Raw genomic sequence first — 13,813 nt, 5'->3', positions numbered from 1 at the left:
CAAAGCGATTTACTTTTTTGATTTTTGATTTTTTTTGTTAAATGCTGTATCTGCGAGACAAAACGGATAGAAGATCAAGGATCTATTGAGAGTTTGATTTCGTCGACATGGAAGCGAGGAGCAATGAAAACATTAACGTAGTGCTCAGAAGATACACATACTTCTGCGATAAAAGTATCAGCTTATAGTTGAATGAATCTCCTAAAGCTTTTCTCGTTTGAACAGACAGACAGCTTGCCCAAGTTAAATTGAAAGTTTCTTCATGTTCTTCTTTACTTTTCTCATGCCTCGGACAGCATGTTAATTACAGTATTGTACACAACCAGCAGCATCCCTCCTCCGGGTGCAAACCGGACAGCCTTTGGCACCAAGCCCTTATACAAGGCCTGGAATCTTGATGCGGCTCTTTACGACATCCAACGGAGTATTCAAAGCGGCTCCGAATGTTCCTCCTACTGAGCCAGCAATGAACTGATTCAAGAGTTCACTCTCTTTTGTTGTCACCTGCGGAAGAAGCGACCCTACTTTGAAGATGCAACCGAAATAACCAGCATCCCAAACAATGTGCCGCCAGACGGTCCTCTTAAAGCCTCGGTAAAGCCCAAAAAGCCCAGATTCTCGACCAACTTGAATGGTACAGTCAAGAACACCTCTATATTGCTTGACTGATGACTGATTCTGGAGACGGATTTTTACCAGCTCAAAAGGCACGACGACAAAAGCTTCCGTCGCCCCAGCACTTGCCCCAGTCATGAAGGCCAGAGACTAACTTGGTTGCTTTACTCCAAGGACAGAATTCTAAAATTTTCTCCACTGATCATTGGCTGCAAATTTCGTGGCTCTGGTCATCAGAGTGGCAAATGTCAGCTCATCGAAGCCGGAACAAGAGGTAAGGGAATGGGACGCAACGAAACGGATGAGGATGGAAAATCAATATCGAATCACTCACCTTTTGGGCATCTCCATCAACATTGGAGCGGCGATTCCACGATATAAACGGGTGAACCTGGAATATAAATGTTTGCATCTAACAGAACATCGCAATTACTGGCCTTTTCACTTACCCATCCTCCTTTATAGTCTTTGCAAGGCAATTTACCATCCCCGAATACTGCAATGCTCCACCTACTGTCCTTTGAAGCTGTCTTGAAAATATATTAGCGAGGCAACTTGAGACAGAGTCGGGATTATCGCTTACAGCCTCGTTTTTACAACGTCCAATGGATACCTTAGTTCATGTGAGAATATTATTTTTAACCTTCTCACTACCAAAATTTCCTTTTATCTTCTTGCTGTATTTACATCACTGATAACTATCCAGGGATGTAAGCGAAGGGCTTGAATATCAGGCACAGCAAGGCCTAGGCGTCTTAAGTCTCTACTTACTTCTGAGATTCCCGCGACAGCACCTGTAGCAAAGAGTCAGTTCCTGGAGCTTCCTAGTGCTCGGCAAAGATATCGAATATTCGATTCATTGGTCACGTGGTCATACCAAGACTAGGATATAGAGCCCGTCACTCCAGTTATATATAACAGACATTCATTGGGTTGAATGTGAGAAGGCATGACACCCTTTCAAATTGTAGAAAAAATAGCGCACGCATTCAATTTTCAAAAACAGTCTCTGTATATACATCTCTTAATAGAACTAATTTCCTCATCGTCTGACTATTCAAAGAATGTCAACGAACACCAATTGTATCCCGAACTTGACTGAACAATCTCTCCACTGATACCCTAGCTGAACATATGGGCGCATACATGACATAATATAGGCGGTGGCAGAATAAATAAAACGAACAAAACGAATCGAATACGAATAATGCTACCCCAAACGAATACGAATTCGAATAATCCAAAAATCTATTCGTTTTATTCGATGCCGAGCGATAGAGCTTCCATGCTATGTCTCCTTTTCATGATATGATCTATCACGTATCTGCAAGAAATTGATGCGGAGATGGAGGTCCATTTTTGCGGTTGGTCATTTCAGCGATTAGTCCAGGCGAGGACACCACAGAAGAGAAAAGAAAGCAGGAGAGGAAGAAGTCACTTATCCCAGCGAAAACCTAGGTGTACCTAGATGCACTTGCACAAATATTTTCCAAGGTTAAGCACCTAATGTAATCCGCGATATACGAGATACGAAGTGCCCCACATAGTGGAAAAGCCCGATAAACTGGGGTCAGATCCTTCCCCACAACCATTCATCCAAGATGGATACCGTGCCGGATGGGTTGATACCATGTGGAGATTGGAATTTGTCGGAGATGATGCATTTCCCACTTTGCGTGGCAACTAAGTTGTTATATAGGTGACGTCAAAGGTGCCACTTAATTGTATCTTATATGGCCTCTGTGCATCGAGTTTCCGAGTAACAGATTTCTCAAAATCGAACTACCAATTTACAAACTCCATTTGAACTTCGGGTGATATTCATTCTCAACTTTGCCATGTCTCCAATTGTTTCAAGAAAGGCAGAGACCGACCCACAAAAGGTATTCCACTATACCGACCTACAGAGGACGAAGCCTACTCGTGAAAATGATCCGTACGACTACCAACCTGGGTTCGGCAACCGATTTCAGTCTGAAGTGATTCCAGGCTCATTGCCAATTGCACAGAACAATCCCCAGGATCGTGGGTTTGGCCTTTACACTGAGGGAATTACTTATTCTGCTTTTGCGGCTCCACGTCATGTCAACTCGAGCACGTACATGTATCGTGCCCGACCATCTGCCGCTCACCGTAAGTACTACTTGAGAAGCTCAAACATCCTATATGTTACCTGGACAGGAACATATGATAGAATGAAACAGAAAACAGTCAAGCTAATGGCCTCGCAGAGGGTTATGGAGACATTGAAACCAAGTCTCATATCGAGAACTCGTTTCTCTCGTTGAATCCTAAAGTTCAGCCACTGCCGCAGCAGGCTGAGTGGTCGCCATTCCCTCTGCCGAAAGATGATGAGCAAATCGATTTCACCGATGGCCTACACACCATCTGTGGGAGTGGTGACCCAAACTTGAAGCAGGGTCTTGCCCTTTATGTCTACATGATGAATACCGATATGAAAAACAAGGCATTCTGTAACACTGACGGAGACTTCCTCATCACACCCCAACTGGGCATCCTCGATGTGCAAACTGAGATGGGCAAGCTCTTTGTACAGCCCGGTGAGATTTGTGTTATTCAACGCGGAGTTCGCTTTAGGATTAACCTGGCCAACGGGAGTCCTGTGGCTCGTGGCCATATCGCCGAGATCTGGGGCTCAACATGGCAACTACCGGATCTGGGACCCCTTGGTGGTCATGGACTGGCAAACCCAAGGGACTTCCTCCACCCGGTTGCATATATCGACGAGGATTTACACATGCCCTTTACCATTGTGGTAAAAAACACCGGGAAGCTTGTTGTGATCAAGCAAGACCACAGTCCCTTCGACGTAGTTGCATGGCACGGTAATTGTGTTCCATATAAGGCAAGTTCAACAACAGATCACCATTCTAGATGAAATGTGACTTGGGTTAACAAAATGCATAGTACGATCTCACCAAATTCGTTGCTCAGAACACAGCCACTGTTGATCACACGGACCCTAGCGTGAATACTGTGCTCACTGCTCCATCTATTGACCCGCATCAGCCCCTGGCGGACTACCTCTGGTTTGGCCCTCGGTGGGATTCGGCAACCAACACATTCCGTCCGCCTTATTTCCACCGTAACAGTGCATCCGAACTTCTGGCCTGTATTTACGGTGCGGGACTTGGTCGGTCGGATGAGTTCCAGCCAGGCGGCTGCAGTTACGAAGGTGGACACACGCCCCACGGAGGATTTAGCGACGAGTATCTGTATGAGCGTCCGCTGCAGGTCAATGAACCACGTAGAATCTTGGAGAGTCAGTCACTCCACTCTCTAAATGCCATAGCTAAGCACTAACCATGAGATACCTAACAGACCAGATGACAATCATGGTCGAGTCTTCTCGTACCTTTCTTTTCACTGAGTATGCGCGCCAGATATGTGGTGTCATTCATACTCAGGGTACTGACCCCAAGGTTTGGGACAAGCTGCCCGACCACTTTTCAGCTCACCCTCTGACCAAGGAGCTGCTGGCGCGAGTGGCCAAGGACAAGGCTGAGCAGAGGAAGGCAACCGACTATTACCACTCGGTCAACATCGAAGAAGGGTCTCAACTCGTCGCCTCGCTTGCCAAATGAGACACCGGAAAATAGGTTCAGTCCTTTTAGTCATATAGTTAATTTATGCAGCTTACTAAAAAAACCCCCTCCATTTGCCTTCCAAGGTTCCATTGAGTCCATTCAGTATGTGGATCATAATAGGGAAATCCCAATGTATGCACGCTTGAATGTAATTCAGAATGTTTTTCTCGGGGTGTTTATCGGCGTACCGGGCTCATAACTGTCGAATGAGAACTGAATAGTGGATTCGTGCGAGCAAATAGGAACAGAGTAGTCAAATATGTATGTGTGTGTATTCGCAGCAGTAAAATTTGCCAACGTATGAGAGCTGACTAATAATGCACTAAACTAAACTTGGAATCAGTCCTTTGACAGATCAGATAATCATTATGGTTGAGGCTTGTCGTACTTTTCTCTTCACTGAGTACGCTCGCAAGGTTTGTGGTGTGATTCATACCCAGGGGACAGACCAAAGGGTTTGAGATAGACTGACTGATCACTTTTCTGTTCATCCTTTGACCAAAGAGCTACTGGCGCGTGTGGCCAAGAATCAGGCCGAGCACAGGAAAGCAACTGACTAATACCACGAGGTCAATATCAACGAGGGTCTGACCTCTTCGCATCGCTTGCAAAGTTAAGAGGTGGGAAATGCTGCTACATAGACATATGTTTTTGAGAAAGACTGTTTCCTTTTAAGAATATTCTATGTTTAAAATTTGCCACCTCATCTTGCATAAATGTATGTACAAGTAAAACTTCTCAAATTGAATATTATTTGATCTTCCTTTTTGGCTGGATCGACAATTTCGTCATGGTCAATTGGTACAATCCATATCGACTAACGAGTTACTCATTATCCGGAGTACTTGACTGAGTCCTTCGATTGTTCCCTTATTGAGGTCCTCTAGGAGATTGGCATACTCCAAGAAGATCATATGAGCCCCGTCATATCCACCGTCAATAGAATTCCCCATGAAGCTAAGAGGCGACTCGCTTTCTATGAATCGGCTGGCCGGGCTGTCCGACCTTCGGTCTCCTATCGCCGTCTCCGATAATGGCACGAGACCCATGAGCCCTAGACCTGGCCAGTCAACATCGTCTAACATTTCACAAGGCTCCGCATCGACCTCCACTGACTTTCTCCTCTCAGCATCGTGTTTATCGTCGTTGTTGGAGTGAACCGTGAAGATATATAGGCCTAGGACAAGGGCTGCGAGAAACACTGACACTTCGGTATGTTCGGTATGAAACATAACACTGTCAGTGATGCGCCGTCGGTTCATAGCTTTAAATATCCCCGCTGCGTGGAGACAGGCCCGCCGCGCATAATGAGTTTTGCTCCACAAAGCTATGATTTGCAGGGCAGAATGAGCATGCTCGAGACCATAGCGCCCGGTAGCACTCTCGAGAGTTTCAACGTTCACAAGTAGCTGGAGGTTGAGGAAGTGCCATAGGGTAACGCAGTTCGGGTTTTCGTATTGCAGAAATTGAGCGTAATTTATATAGACTTTTTGCAGACCGTGGCCTATCATTTTACTTGATTCGTCTTTCGCGTAGATGGCTCCAGGTACGATCAGTCGCTTGCCTTGTTCTATCTCCATAGGGCCTTGTGGTATGATACGCCGGCGGATCTCCAATATGCGAATCCAAAAAATGGATAAAAGACCCATCATTCCTATCGGAGACATCTGTTGCGCCAATGGCAGCGCTAACAAGGGCCTATGCAATTCGATCAATACTGGCGGATGGTCGATACAAGCGGTTGTATCAATAAGGCGCTTCCAAGACTTTGCAGACGAGCTTCGGAATAGTTCTGTGGAGCAAGGCAAGTCATAACGCATTGCGTGTATAAAGATAAGAGGGGTCGTGCCGAGTTTATATGACCACCAGGAGTCAGTCACAATGAGTGTGGCAACAAGTCTAAACAGAAATGCATGTATAAGCCCGGGAAATAAACTCAGAATGAGTCATGGAAAGCACGAGCAAGGTCCTACCTTTTCATACTCTCGACACAAGCCCAAAGCTTCCATTGCACGTCAATGTCACTTACAGGCTCATTTTGCAAAGGACTATTTGCTTGTGCCTGACCTAGTAACTCGGCTATTGGGGGTAGGCTCGAATGGGGCTGAAATAAGCCAGATAGTTGGGCTACCTGAGATACTGCGTCAGGCATATCATACTAACAAGGGGCGGATGAGATTGAATTGTCTTACTGTGATCGTCTGGTGATACAACATCTGTGACATCATTGTTTCTTGGTGATTCTGTTTCTCGAGATATTAGCCCTACACTATCTCACTCTCTATGTCCTATGAGAGATGAAGGAGCGTTCGTACCTTACTTGGATGAAGTGACACTGCATATAGAAGTAGAGTGGCAGCGCTGAGATTTGAGACAAGACGCTTAGAATCGTCCGGGCCAAAGTTGGGCTCTGCTAGGTCTGCACAGCACTTTTTTATTGCAATCTGGTGAATAAGAATGATCAGCAATAGCAATATAGTGCAGGCGAAACTGGCAAAACTAGCAAAACTCACCGGTAAATACCTGTCTACATACCCGTTTGTCTTTTCCGCGTTGAGCACCAAAAAACCCAACAAGCATAACGCAAATACGATGGATTTCGGGGCTGCACGCACTACAAAGGTTGGTTGGTGCAGAAATGAAACCAAGCAGTGTGTTTGCCGCAATACTGTGGATAATCCTAAGTTCAACAAGCGAGTGGACGGAAAGCCGGAATCAGAAGGCATACTCGAGCCATCATAGCTACGGCTGGTAGTGTGGCTAGTGGCGTATGACAGGCTGTCGCTCCGTTGCGGCTGCGCTGGGGATTTTGGGGCAAATTCTCGCACTAGCTCCTGTTGCTGGCTGTCGTCCAACCCCCAATCCGTATTTTGCGAGCCATTCATAGACACCATTGAAGACCCGGGGTGAAGATTGTCGCTTGCTGCAGTATTCCTACTAGGCATGATCAAACTTTTCCACAGGTTACATGTAAATCCACAATCCTGCGAACTCCATCGTTTTGGCCAGAGTCGAGACACGAGGGAGAAGCGTTCAGCTGGAATACTGTTCGTTCGCTCTTCACTGGAGGTCTCCGAGCCAGAAACTGTAGAAGAAAACTCAGAGAAAGGGAACTCCAAATATGGTGCCACGTTGGAATCAGGGCTATGGAGGAGGGAGAATATGTCGGCACCAAGAGGAGGTAGCTCCAAATTAGTGAATGTATCGTCTAATATGAGTCGCCAGTGAGCACATGTGAAACGCAAAAGGAGGGAAGTTCGGTAACCGTACTTATTTGATGAAATCGAGGCGAAACATTGTCAGATTCATGATTAATCATGGAAACTCGCTGATAGTCGGGGGTATCGACATGCCTTTCCTGCGCTGTTGGGCGATGGTGTCCTTCAGAGGATTGATTCGCCATAGGATGCAATTGATGGTGATCAATCTGTGGAACTGCAGGCCGATCACTTAACGGCGACGGCGCATTATTCATGGAATCATGCTCAGAGTGCCCCGCTCCGTTCGTACCTCTGGGGATAATCTGCTCGGCCACGGGGTTGTCATGGGCGAGAAGCATCGACGTCGAGATGAATTTGTCAAACTGAAACGCGGAGGAGAATTCAACCTGACTCAAGTGTGGGTTGGACATAAGTGCATTATTGGGCACGATATCATCGGTCATGGACGATGAAATATCTTGAGATACAGGGTTCGCCGCTCGGGCATGGACGTCCCAAAGCGAAGTTTGGTTTACTGGTGTCGTCCTTGAATCGGTTCGAGATTTGGTCCTCTTCGAATTGGCGGAAGCTGCTGGCACTTCGTCGTGCATGTATTTGACATGTCGCAGCAAGACATCACTATACGAGTAAATATGAGCGGGGAACGAAGAGAGGGCGTGGTAGAAGGAGCGTTTCAGACATCCGGCTCTGCCGACTCGAGGACGGCGAGGGGGTCTACTAACCTTCGCCCATACCGACGGTCGCAATGCGGACATGCGTATGGCTTTTCACCCGTGTCTAGTGGTGCGAAAAAATAAGGAAGTCAGTGCCGTAATCCTTGTCGTTGACTCGTCTGTTCATGACAGGCTAATGCACGACGTGCTAGCATTGAAATGCATGTTTGAGAATGGAACTCACGTGAGCGTTGATGGCGAAGCAGGTGCTCAGTCTTGTGGAATCTTCGATCGCAGTAAGGACAAACTTTCATTTTCTTTGGAGTGCGCCAGGAGCTCATCAGTCAGACACTGGGAGTCTGGCTGTCGACATCTAGGGGCACGATACTCTGGCAATTCAGCTGAGTTCAGAAGAGAGAAAGAGAGAGAGTTGTCGAGAAATCTAATAGAGGTTCATGGATTTGAAGGTTTGAAGAGAGAGGATTAAGGGGTTACTGGGTTTTACAGAGAAGACAAAGATGGGAACAGGAACTCGATAATATTGCAAGACTGATTCTTGGACGAATCATGGGGGATCCGGGTAGTTGTGCGTATTACATAATGGTCATATCATTTCCAGATTATCAACTCTGTTACAGAGAAGAAAAGAAAAAAGAAGAAAAAGAGGAATATTTACACGTCATGATTAATATCTAACCCCGGGGTTTTAAGCCGTGCTTTTAATTGGCGAATAGGATTCGGTACCATGTCATCCTGACCCACACTTAGTGAACCTTAGGCCTGAATACTGCGGGGGAACTGAACCATATTCTGTATAGCCGAGGCCCCATTGATCGGCACGGATATATCCAAGCCCTTTTTACAAGATCCGTATCCGTGGCCACTAGCTAATATCCGTAACTAGTGCTCGACAAAGATATCGAATATTCGAAATTCGATCGAATATTCGATTCATTGGTCACGTGGTCATACCAAGACTAGGATATAGAGCCCGTCACTCCAGTTATATATAACAGACATTCATTGGGTAGAATGTGAGAAGGCATGACACCCTTTCAAATTGTAGAAAAAATAGCGCACGCATTCAATTTTCAAAAACAGTCTCTGTATATACATCTCTTAATAGAACTTCCTCATCGTCTGACTATTCAAAGAATGTCAACGAACACCAATTGTATCCCGAACTTGACTGAACAATCTCTCCACTGATACCTTAGCTGAACATATGGGCGCATACATGACATAATATAGGCGGTGGCAGAATAAATAAAACGAATAAAACGAATCGAATACGAATAATGCTACCCCAAACGAATACGAATTCGAATTCGAATAATCCAAAATTCTATTCGTTTTATTCGATGCCGAGCGATAGGTATAACTTCTCGCAGTATTTTGTTGATAGTGGCGTTTACTGCGAAGGCGATATCCAGAGTATGCGAAGTCGCGTAGACCTCTGAAGCCAGGACGCTTCGAGTAACTCTCTTACACTTGATCGAGCTCCAGTGGATAATTTTGGCGTTGATGTGACCATCCTTGGTGCTGTGGCCATCTGCGAGTGCAATAACAAAGCCAATTTGCGAGCTATTATCAGCTTTATTTGCAAAGGATGCGTCTGTGAAAGCGAGTAGCTGAAGGTGTTGTCCTAGTTTGACGAAGCGGAGGCCTCTGGATTCGTTCTTGATTTGCCAACTCAGCCGTTGATTTAGTCTTTTCGCGTTTTCATTTCCTGGTTTAGTAACTTGGGCGGCGAATGAGAGGTCAAATGCAGCCTCTGGTTGACAGACTGTCGCGATATAAGATCCTCTGGCGCGTTGAGCGATGTATGAATCTTTAGAGACTGGCCCTTTAGGAACTGAAGAGAGCTTTCTGCATTGAGCTTCCTGGGAAATGATGATGGCTTCTCGAGGAACTGTTTCTTTCTGAATGATGCACCCATTGAATTTGAGGGGATGCGATGTTGACAATTTTTCTCGTCCTTTGGCTACAAATTGGGCCTGCTGGAGCATTTTCTCTTCTTTATTGGCAAAAACATCGTCTCCAAGAATTAGAGTGTCGTCAGTCTGGAGGCCAATGATGCCAAATAGGTCGTTCGAGGACAGTAAACAAGGGTCAAATATGGATTGTTCTGTCCCTAGCTGATTCAGGTGGTGGGAATGGTACGTCTTGAACCAATGGTTTCCTGCTTCAGGGATGCCATAAAGTGGTTTTACTACCTTAAGGGCAGTATTTTCCTGTAATCCAAATTCAGCTGGCGGTCGGATATAGATCTCTCGATTCAGATTTGTCGTGGATTGAACATAAGCTTGGGAAATATCCCTTAGGAACAGGTTGTAATTGACTTCTGTTTCTGGCCAGAGTTTCATGGCGGCGATGCAGAGAATAAGTCTCTGGCTTACTTTCTGAATTGTGTGCGCCTGAGTTAGAACAGTCTCTTTTTCCTGGTCATTGTAGGCTTGAACTACTAGTCTGGACTTCTCATATGCTTTATCTGTCCCTTGGTGCTTGGTTTCATCAACGAAACGGGAATTGAACAGTCTTAAATTCTCAAAAATTTTGGTAACAAGCTTAAAGACTCCTTTTATAAGTAAATCGTCGATCTCCTTTTGTCGCGAGGCCTGAAACTGTGTCTTGTATTGTGGTTTAGACACCTTTATAAAGGTAGTTGGCTCTGAAGTTGTTTCTGAAGTTGGAGTTGATGTCGTGTCTGGATGTTTTGGAGCGAATTCAGGGTGTCTCTGCGCGTCTAGGTATGGCTTTACCACTGTTGTTCTGAATGGTGTTGGGCCGATCGGTAAATTGATGATGCAGGTTTCTCCTTCTACTGAGAGTAGTGTAAATGATCCAGTCCATTGTCCTGTCTTCTGGGCATTCACTTCTCTCCATAGTAGAACTAGAGAGTTCAGGGGTAGCCCATGGATTGCCGTTGTTATCGGCCCGTTTCGTGTATTCAGGGCATCAGAAATCGAACATTCTGCGCGAAGTTTCTGAATCTCTGCCATAGCCTTACTGATGGCAGCTGCTCTCTGAGAAACTGAGGGCGATGGCGCATCTAGTTCGGCCATTCGAGGGTATGCGCCGAAGGTGAGAAGGGTGGGAACAAGACCATCGGGCCCAATACTATCGTTCAAGGCTTTGAAAGCCATTTGGAGAGCCATATTGTGAAGGGATCGTGCCTGCGTCCACGTCCATCCCACTGAGCCAAAAGACTATAATGATTTCGCTCTCAAGAAATCATACGCAGGTTCTACTTATATAGTGCCACTCTTGATCCTACACTAAACATCATTTGTCAAGGTATTCTTTTAACCTATGACACATATGTCTGTCGATTCTTGATCCTAGCTCTGCGATAATGATCTGGTAGACTCGCCGAAGTGGTCCATGATATCGTTCGACCATGCCGATCGAATTCTGGGCGTCCACAGGAACAGCTTTTATGGAGATTCCTAGTTTCTTGGCGTAATATTTGGAATCTCTGCTCACAAAGTTCTTGCCCTGATCATGTGTGATAACATCAGGTGGTCCTTGGTATCCTTGGTATATGTCTATCCAGCATGAGCGGATGACGTCCCAGGTGTGCTTTGCGGAGATATTATCAAGCCATCGGCCGGTCTGGAATCTAGTAGCCGTCGGAACATGGATATTGCAATCTTGCAATACCATAAACCCGGAACGGAACAAACAGACCCCCGAGTCACGGGGGAACGACTCTATTAGGAACTCAAGTAGCTACATGAATCGAACACATTTCACACCACTTTGCACAACGTATATACTAAGAATCTAGGCCGAACCATAGCCTTTTCCAGTGTATATAGTGCAACGTGTGAACCCTTTCCTTTCAACGTAGTTGATCGACAGTAGCTTTATCGACAATATGTAAAATTGGCTCTGATCTTCTGTTGTTTTCCATATACATAATATCGACGATGATGTTATAGTTGAATCGAACATCATCACCTTGAAGCTTAAACCGGAAACGGCCTGGCGATCTGCCAAATTTCTGACAGTGTTGGCAGAACTTGGCTATCTGCTCTAGAGCTTGATTTTGGATATCGTGGCCAGATCTATAAAGGATAGACTGGAGCTTTAGAACTGATGGGTGGCCAAATCGACGATGTAGGCGGCGAAGTTCTATGTCTGCAAGAAGGCATTCGGTGCTGAATGATGATATGATATAGCCTGCGACTGCTTTCTAGAGCAGAAATGGGTGGCCGAATCGACGGACAATTGGGATTGATTTTAGGCTTTTTGAAGAGATAATGACATTCCAAAGATTATCATAATAGAATCCAAGTCGATCCATATCTGCAAGGCAGAGTAGAAATAGCGTGTCTGCATGAACCACATGGAATTGGATTTCGCCAATCGGGGTGTGGATAAGGACTGTGCCGATCGAAGAGGTCGCTCCAATTCCAAATTTTACAGAAACTTGGCCAGCTGAGGACGTATTGAGATTGATATCGATGAGCTTTTGGAGGGCTTGAATTTGGCCATATCCGGCTGTAGACTTCCTTAATGCTCCAGTATCGATCATTATCCCAACAAATGCGTCTAAATTGTATCTCGTGGTGGTGATGGTGGTGTATGTAAATGGGTCATTTTCAGTGGTTTCTACTAGAGATTTGATAGCCGAAGACTGACTGGCTGGAGACTGGCTTTCTGGGATAATCGAGTGAAGATATGCCCTATCAGCTAGTTCAGATGTCATGGTTTCTGCTTCAAATGGTGTCATTTCTCCGCATGAAGTCATGAAGTTCTCTTCTTCTTCATCAGCCTCTCCAGAATCTCCAGAATTAGCATCATCCTGGGTTTGAGGTTCAGAGATAAGGGTTTCAAATGGCTCTGAATCTTCTTCTCCTTCGCCATCTTCTCCTTCGCATTGCACCATATATTGTTTGAATCGTCTCTTGAAGTTGCCAGAGCCACCATTCCGCTCGAGTGATTGTCGATATCTCTTTCGAGCTTGTTCCTGTTCGCCTTTGGTGTGTTTCCATGATAGATAATCTGGTTGATGGCAGATATAACATTTCTTCTTTGAATTCCATCTGCTATCGCGTTTTTGACTATAGGAGCGCTCTCGCTGACCGTTTCGGTCATTCCGATAGTATCTCCGGTCGGTGTAGAATGCTTCATGGTTCTGGAGTGTCTCTTGAGGCCGTGAATTTTCCTATGCTGTGATTGAGATTCGTATCTTGGTAATCATGGAGTTTGGAGCCCTATAGTATGAAGGAGAAAGCGGTCTACGACGGCAGAACCATCTGGTACCATTTATCTAGAAGTTGTGATAGTTACAGAATGAACACCTTTACACACCTCTTCACTTTTTGACTCCCTACCCTCACTGAGCTTTCTTTTGCAGTTGTGGTTGGTTTTTCTAGCTGAATCGACCTGCACGCTGACTGTGCTGCCTAGAGCGTTCCCCATTTTACTATCTATTATAAAGTAACGTTTTGATCACATGACTGCTTTGTTCCGTATTTCAACAATTATGTTCTTGTATTTAAATATGGAGTTGAATTTGATGCGTTTATTGAAATTATTGGTGGGGTGCCCGACCGGCCGGGATGCCCAACCGGCCGGGAATTACGTTAAACCCATCTATCTATTAGAAATCGCCTGTATAATGCAATCTATAAGGATGAAACATGCAAAAGAAATAACAAGAGCAAAACAGAAAACAAGAACCAACCACCTGCACACTTCACACAAG

At 45.4% G+C, this 13,813-nt stretch overlaps 4 protein-coding genes across 4 annotated transcripts; 1 reads left to right on the top strand and 3 right to left on the bottom strand.

The window, feature by feature from the left end:
* Positions 1-375: 375 nt before the first annotated feature.
* Positions 376-753, bottom strand: N7495_009129 (mitochondrial carrier domain-containing protein; the record flags this gene model as incomplete). The annotated part of the gene is made up of 1 exon (XM_057211780.1): positions 376-753. One exon carries the CDS (start codon positions 751-753, stop codon positions 376-378), a length of 378 nt encoding a protein of 125 aa, XP_057061323.1.
* Positions 754-2,453: 1,700 nt separating this feature from the next.
* On the top strand, positions 2,454-4,220 carry N7495_009128 (RmlC-like cupin domain-containing protein; the record flags this gene model as incomplete). The annotated part of the gene is made up of 4 exons (XM_057211779.1): positions 2,454-2,748; positions 2,847-3,481; positions 3,544-3,898; positions 3,958-4,220. The coding sequence occupies 4 exons, from the start codon at positions 2,454-2,456 to the stop codon at positions 4,218-4,220; spliced, it is 1,548 nt and encodes a 515-aa protein (XP_057061322.1).
* A 797-nt stretch (positions 4,221-5,017) lies between these two features.
* N7495_009127 (uncharacterized protein) lies at positions 5,018-8,199 on the bottom strand (the record flags this gene model as incomplete). The annotated part of the gene is made up of 5 exons (XM_057211778.1): positions 5,018-6,122; positions 6,197-6,327; positions 6,539-6,667; positions 6,815-7,308; positions 7,494-8,199. 5 exons carry the CDS (start codon positions 8,197-8,199, stop codon positions 5,018-5,020), a joined length of 2,565 nt encoding a protein of 854 aa, XP_057061321.1.
* Positions 8,200-12,849: 4,650 nt separating this feature from the next.
* On the bottom strand, positions 12,850-13,236 carry N7495_009126 (uncharacterized protein; the record flags this gene model as incomplete). The annotated part of the gene is made up of 1 exon (XM_057211777.1): positions 12,850-13,236. One exon carries the CDS (start codon positions 13,234-13,236, stop codon positions 12,850-12,852), a length of 387 nt encoding a protein of 128 aa, XP_057061320.1.
* Between the last annotated feature and the right edge of the window lie 577 nt (positions 13,237-13,813).

Source organism: Penicillium taxi (assembly GCF_028828555.1).
Source record: "Penicillium taxi strain IBT 34144 chromosome Unknown utg000005l_segment0_segment0, whole genome shotgun sequence".
NCBI classification, from domain to species: Eukaryota; Fungi; Ascomycota; class Eurotiomycetes; order Eurotiales; family Aspergillaceae; genus Penicillium; species Penicillium taxi.
Note: the sequence above shows the minus strand (reverse complement) of the source record. Positions and strands in the feature narration are given on the sequence as shown.